The sequence below is a fragment of the Trachurus japonicus genome, chromosome 9, assembly GCF_045865225.1.
Source record: "Trachurus japonicus isolate A0001 chromosome 9, Traja_1.0".
NCBI classification, from domain to species: Eukaryota; Metazoa; Chordata; class Actinopteri; order Carangiformes; family Carangidae; genus Trachurus; species Trachurus japonicus.
The window spans coordinates 17,821,085-17,828,790 of NC_140915.1; the positions used below are offsets into that span (position 1 = coordinate 17,821,085).

At 36.4% G+C, this 7,706-nt stretch overlaps 1 protein-coding gene across 1 annotated transcript; it reads left to right on the forward strand.

The window, feature by feature from the left end:
* The first annotated feature begins 107 nt into the window (after window positions 1-107).
* On the forward strand, window positions 108-1,505 carry LOC146981255 (uncharacterized). The gene is made up of 3 exons (XM_085788146.1): window positions 108-384; window positions 1,090-1,149; window positions 1,230-1,505. Exons 1-3 carry the CDS (start codon window positions 195-197, stop codon window positions 1,370-1,372), a joined length of 393 nt encoding a protein of 130 aa, XP_085644272.1. The 5' UTR covers window positions 108-194; the 3' UTR covers window positions 1,373-1,505.
* Window positions 1,506-7,706: the final 6,201 nt, after the last annotated feature.

Here is a 7,706-nt window from a genome sequence, read left to right on the forward strand (position 1 = left end):
AAATCTAACAGAACAATTGATCCCTCAGAGTGGTCACATGACCAAGAGCACTATTAGCTCCCATTTAGTTCCCATCACTGAATCAATTACAGAGCAGAATTAACTTTAACCGGACTCTGATGAGCGGCAGCAGATGATTTAATGAACTGAGTTGATCCTCATCACAAGTCACAAGTCTTTGGTTGCCCACTACAATGTTTTCTATGTTGCAGGCCACAGCAGTAGCGTTTTGGTTGATCTCTCCGATGTCACGCTGCGGCTCGGCCTATCAGCTCCATGACACCATCCACACTCTGAAAGAAGAAAACCTCGACCTGCAGCACCGACTGGAGAGCCTCACCCGGGCACTCAGAGATTTAAAACACCTGCTGAAAGAGTACAAAGGTACGAACACCATCATCTCTTTATTGGATTATAAATGAGGTAATCATCAGCATAGGAGGAACGTATAGGGCTCAACCATATAAAGTAACAACAGCTATCATCATTGTACCTTATGTACCCTTGTACATATTTTCTTTTCACTTTTACTGCACTACAAGGCATTATAGGCTATTTTATTTATCTATTAGGGACTACGGATGAAAATTAGCGTCTAGGCTATAATCCGACATATTTACTGCAGTATTTTTTTATACCAATGTTCATTAATATGCGCTGTCCCTATTCAAATAAAATGTTATTATTATTATTATTATTATTAGGAAAGAGTTTACACATTTACTTTATCTTTCAATGGATGAATTGTAAATTGATAAATCGATCTAGAGAATAACAAATCCATTATGAAAATAACAATTAGTTACAGTGAATTTATCTCCACTTTGACCAATTACAAACCAAGTGCTGCTTACACATGTCATGAACCTAATAACACACTTATATTCATGCAACGTGTCACACAGGTCAGTTGTCTCCATTTAGTACTGTTGCTTTTGTGTAGGCTACATTTTCAGGATTATTATAACATACCATAACTATATTGTGACATTTTCAACAGAGATCTACAGAGTTTGTTTAAAAAGTTGTATTAGCTATTTTACGTAAAGGATCTGTATACTTGTTCATTTCTTTCACATTTTCCAACAGTTTCTGGGATGAAACATGACACTGATTACCTGCACGCCTGGAGGGAGTGGTCCCGACATGGTAAAGTTTCTGAATGAGGTGTAACATTATCATCAATCATCATTTGTTTCTGTCTCAACAACGCGTCTTGTGCTTTTCAGGCATCAGCACTGAGACTCACCAGTTGCTGCAGCAGGCCCTCTGTTTAACTGAGCTGCACAGTGCTGCCAACTCCAGCTTCATCACCAGCTCCCTCCTCCTCCTCCTCCTCTCTCCTCTTGTGGTTCTCACACTGCTGTCATGACTCAGCTCCAAAACACCAACGACTTCCTACATGTAACATCTTCATCTAGCTCATTTACATAAAGTCCCTATGACAACTCTTAGCCCTGTAATGATGTTTCAGAAGAGGACTGATTTTGCCTAAGAATTTTTTGATACAGTTAAACTCTGTACAGTTGCCATGGCAATATGGAAATTTCATATTTTATTGTTCATTTCACTTTGAAATGAACAATAACATTTTTGAGTTAAAGGGATAGTTCAACATTTTGGCAAATTGGCCCATTGCCATAATGCAGTAGATTTGTTACCTTTAATTGTCGGTGCAAGCTATTTTTAGAACGGCGGAGCAGAGCCGCGAGCTGCTCAGAGCTACGCTACGGAGGCTAATGGGATTTCTTGGTTTCCCTCATCAAACTCATCAAATACACAATCCAACAACTCCAAAACGCTCTGGTGGACAAGTTGTGACCTGCACATTCACGCTATGAGATAATAACAGAATGTTACGAGACAGAGTTGTTTTAGAGGTAAATTCAGAGACTGCTTGCTGAAAAAACTGTCCCTGAAGGCAACGTGCATCAGCGGTTTTGCATGAATTTACCTCTAAAACAACTCTGTCTCATAACGTTCTGTTATTATCTCATAGCGTGGTGAATGTGCAGGTCACAACTTGTCCACCAGAGCGTTTTGGAGTTGTTGGATTGTGTTGATGAGTTTGATGAGGGAAACCAAGAAATCCCATTAGCCTCTGTAGCGTAGCTCTGAGCATATTATATTTTTGTTTGTACATTATCTTATGTTTGTTTGTGTGAAACATTCAAATAAAATAAATAACACCCAACTCACCTCTAACATCCACAGTATCTCCTGTCATCATAATTTGAATGTTTTTTTTATTTGTCATGAAAAAGTAGTAGTAGTAGTTTAGTTTAATTTAGTTTACTAGTAGTTTATTAATAACCATATTTTCATAATTAACATTACAAATGTGACCAAACTAAATAAAAATTGTCTAGAAGTAATAAACCACATTTTGTTTCAAGTAAACTCATCAACTGTGATAAACAGCAAAAACATTCAGCAGCAAAAACACTTCAAAACAACTACATCCTCATGGATAGAAGGGGAACAGCTCCCAACTTATTTACCAATATTACTGTAATTCGCCAACATAAATAATAACAATCAATAGCCTTGCAGGGATCTCTTGAGAGTGAGAGTTATATTTTCGCTTCTTTTGCTTCGATCCACCAATTAATATCCCCAGAAAATGATGTTGAAATACACTACGTAATACCATGTGTGGTCAAATGCAATGAGACATGATGCAAAAGCTGCGTGCAAAAAGTCTGGTGTGAAAATAAAAATATGATGATAACTGATAATATTTGGACATATAGGCCTAACAGATAATTTTATATTATACCGACATACATTAGCATTGAGAAAAGTCACTTCCACTCAATATCGCCACTGCACGGAGCTGTTACACAGATCGTTGCAGAGCACTGGGATGCTACACATCCTTTGGTCGATTTGTGTGTTTGATGTCGTCCTGAATCCAACAATGTTACATTTCGCCTGCTAAACCAGTCTTTGTCTGCTTAATTAAAATGACCCTCCCTGCATAGATTATAAATCGGTGCATTTGTACTTTAATTTCCATTTGATTATGCTGAATGGATTGTCAATTTACATTTGCAAGGACTTCATCTGGCCCCTCGCAGACGTGTGGCAAGTCTGCAGTAGTACAGGACTGCTGCACGTGAGACGGATTTGTAATAGGTCAGAAGAAACACCATCAAAATCTACAGCAGCAGCAGCAGCAGCAGCTCTGTGTGAGGCGGCATTTTAGGCGCAGTTGTGCTCTGAGCTAAATGCTAACATGCTCACATAGACAGAGCGAGCATGCTCATACTCTGCATGGAAGATATTTGTCAGTTTTGTTTTATAGTAACTAGCAGAACTGTATGAAACATGTTCTTTTAAGGCTCCTTCAAAAATCAGTAGCATATATGCAGATATGCAGATTTTTGTTGATATGAAATCTTGCAATCTCGCTATTGTCTTTTTTTAATCCCCTCTAATTGCTTTACCCTCAATTTCTTTGTATTGCTTTTATTGCTTTCGTTGTTCTCATGGCTTTCATTTATCCTTATTATTATCCTTATTGTCTTTACTTTATTCCTCATAATCTCATATCTCTTTACAAATGTTTTCATCTGTTTATTGTAGGCCTATTATTTCCCTGAATTCAGCTGCTCTTATCCATATCTGTTTTTTTATTGCTTCTAACTCTTTATGCCTTCATATTGTGCTGTTGATTTATTGTAAATATTATTATTTTAATTGCTTTTATTACACAGGCATATGCAGTCCGAATTTCATCAAATATGTGTGTGTAATTTGAAATATCTGGGCAACATCTCTGAACAAAGACAGGTTGGTCAACAGCTTAAGAACAAAGAATCTTACATACAAAGGTTTAATGTGAATTTAATGACTTATTAGGACGGACACTGTTCACAGATGCTGAAGCTGCCAAACTGCTTTGTCCTTCACTGCTCTATAGCGACATAGATCGATTGGCTGTTGCTGGGATGGTCATTATTACCCATCATTAACCTACATTTACAAGCTCACAGCTCAATCTGCTGAAGATGTGCATCAGTGTGTGCTGACGTAGCATCCTACAGTTTTTCTTTATCCTGTTTGATTATGGTTGGATGATGTCTGCTGTGTGAATTTACCTTGCTGAAGAAAAACGAGCAGAACAACATCCCATCTATGTGGTGTGACAGGTCACTGAATGGTCTGGAAACCAGATCTGAACCCAACTGAACATGTTAGACATAGACAGCACTCTTCATCAACATCATTTAAACAAAACAAATGTCAAAAATAAAAGATAAAAATCAATATCTATCTGAAAAATGCCATTACAGAAGACCATCAAAACTGTTCCAGCAGCTCAAGACATGAGCCACTTGATGTTTAGTGAAAAGAAAAGAAGCCATTTCCATCCGAAAAACCAAACATTTTTTTGTGTGTTCGTTATTTACACTCTTACTGTAAAAGGATAGCAACATCTGTCATAAATGGTGATAGCGATCATAGATACCTAAAAATACATTTAACCATTACAGTAAATAATCTCCCTGCTGATACTCGTGCACTGTGATTACTGTAACTCAGGTTGTATCATGGTTGATATTACATGTAAACAATTTTCTCTGCAGCAGATTGTGGTACAGTATTGTATTCTGTGTGTGATTGTGTGTGGCGCCACATTTTCTAATGTCATGCTCCTTCAGTCACTACAATCAGTGGACACTTGGCTTCACATCTGAATTTATTGTTTTGTGTCTGTGTGTGGAGCGTCGTCTCGTCGTGTGTCGCCCGTATCTGCTCCTGTATAATAATGGGAACACAATTAAGGGTTTTGTGCTTCATTACAGCTGTTGGCGGCTCTGAATGAGAATGCAGAGTGTGTGTGTGTGTGTGTGTGTGTGTGTGTGTGTGTGTGTGTGTTAAGTGTGGGTGGGTGGGTGAGTGGGGGGTGACCAGTACATGGGACCGGCTGCTGCTTGTTGTTCTCTCCCAGCTGGAAACTGCAAATGCATCAGGAGAACAGAGGATCAGCTCAGACTACAGACGGACTGAAAGTGATTGAAGACGAATGGGCTGAGGAACCAAACCAGAAACAAACCTTGGACACGAGCAGAGTAAGTATCAATACGTTCACTGATCTTTAAACGAAGCAGATGAAGATTATTTGCATCCATATTGTATTGTAGCTTTTGTAAAATCAAAACTTTTCTTTCTCATCAGGACACGTTCAGGTGCTCTGTGCTGTGTCGTCTTTGTTGTGTCGTTTGATATTTTCCATTTTCTATCATATGCAAATTCAGCCCTCACAGTCGCACCATACAACATGTTGCACAGCATCCAATCAATAGAAACTGGGTAGGCAATTTGTATTTCATTATATCTTGTTTAAATCTGTTTGGTGCATGCAAACAGTTCACAGCACTAAATTCATATTTGATCTGTGTTAAGAAGCATTTTATTACTGTGGATCTTCAATGAGACAGAATTAAAAAGACATTTGTAAAATATTGACAAAAGAGCAATGAATTCTAATTCCAATTTTTGTTATATGAACAAATAACATCACAAAAGACCAAAAATATTTGATTTGTGTTTGCCAAACTTCTACTTTTGTATGTGAAAGATCCTCTGACCTGAACTAGTTATCACTGCTGATTCAGCTCATTCAACCACTTCCTTATAAGTTGCATGCTGACTGACAAGTGATATTTAATTTATTGGCATTGGTTTGTTTATATTATGTTTGAAGACTGATGCATACAGTATACAGTATATGATGCAATATTACGATGGCATTGACGACTGAAACTCAGCAAGTCCACTCATTGATTCATTAAAAAAACAAAACAAAAAAAACCAAGAAATATCAAGCTTTTGACAGTCGGCATCGTACGATTCTGTGTGTGGGCTAAAAACAAATTAATGACATGCTAAACAGTGTAAATGATCTGTTGTGAGTCACACAAATACACACCCCCAGGCTCTTAGCATTATGTTAGTACAACTAGCCACTAGCCCTGCTGTGCTAATCAAGCAATTCATTGATGCATTTAGTTCAACAGTGATGACTAATACCCTAATGTCTAAAATCAAGGGGGTTTTGTTTGTTTGTTTGTGTGTTTCAGTATGTCATTAGCCCACTGGTGGGACTTCGCTTCCAGTGTTTGTTTTCTTTTTTTCATCACTTTTGTCCTTAAAAAAACCAAAACAAAAAAACAGAACATAACTGGTAATTTAACATGAATCTAATCTGGGAAAAATATACAGTAGATGAACAAATAATATTGTGTTTTTTAGTCATTTAGTAATTTAGTCATTGAAAAAAGTTTAAGACATTGTAACAACAAACTGTGTTTAGGGTTTATTAAAGAACTGTATTTACAACATCACAGTATTTCTTTCATTGCTGGGGTGGAAATTGGAAAAACAATATATATGTTTTGTATGCTATATGTGTCAGCAGCCTAGAATATGATCAATGTAGTATGGAAGATACCACTGTAAGATGTTGAATTTTCAGTGGAAAGTTCCTAAATCTTGCTAAAAACATAGGTAGGTGACATAGTGTGTCAATTAGCACATTTAAAAAAAAAAAAATCTCAAAAAGCTGTTTTCATTTACATGTTTTTCAATTTATGTTGTCAAACAAGGGAACAGGGGAAACAGAGGCCCCAATAACACAACATGTTACCCAACAACACATAATTTAACACGAGACAAAAACCATGCTGTGGTTTGGTAATAATTTCTTGTCAAATGATCATTCAAAGGGAAAGTGAGAGAGATCATCTTTCTCCATCAGTTAAACAAGTGGCTTCGACCTCATGAGACCATATCATATGGGCGACTCTCTTCTGTAAAAAAGAATCAAAAAAGTTGATAGATTTTTTATATTTGTGCATTATTTCATTGCCAAAAGGGTCTAAATATGATGTAGCAGAAAAAGTTTGCAGCTAATTATTTTGACAGCAGCAAATGGGAAAAGTCCAACACTCCTCCAACCAATGATGTAACTTCATCACTCAGTCACTCATGAGCATTTAATTGGCTGTAACTTGGAAATCTGTGTCTGTTTATCACATCTACAGTAGAGAAACTGTTGCGGCCTCTTCTTCTGCAGTAATTTAGTGACACTAGACTGCAATGCTAGCGCCACCTGCTGTTTATCACCGTATCTCTAATATCATAAGACTCACGAGATGTCGATTTGAATTTTCGGTAACACTTTACTTGACGCCTATCTCTATAACACATTATAACCATACTTATAATGAGGTATAATGCAGTTATAACACTGTATAACTGTAGTTATAAACACTCATAAATGATCATAATTCTTTATAACAATAATCATAACACACTATGAAGCGTTTTATCATGACTTATAAGGTCAGGTATTATAATATGTTAACATTGTTAGTAACTGGCTGACAATGCCCACATTTATAATGCATTATAATTATAGTTATAATGTGTTATAATTGGCTTATAAAGGTGTATAACTATTATTATAAACACTAATAAATCACATAAGACTTTATAACAATAAGCATATACATTATAGAGCATTATAATTCTATTATAATACTAAGACCTTATAAGCCGTTATAAAATGCTCTATGATGTCTTATTATTGTTATAAAGCCTTATGATAATTAATGAGTGTTTATAATGATAGTTCTACATGTTTATAAGCCAATTATAACACATAACTATATTAATAATGCATTATCGATGTGGGC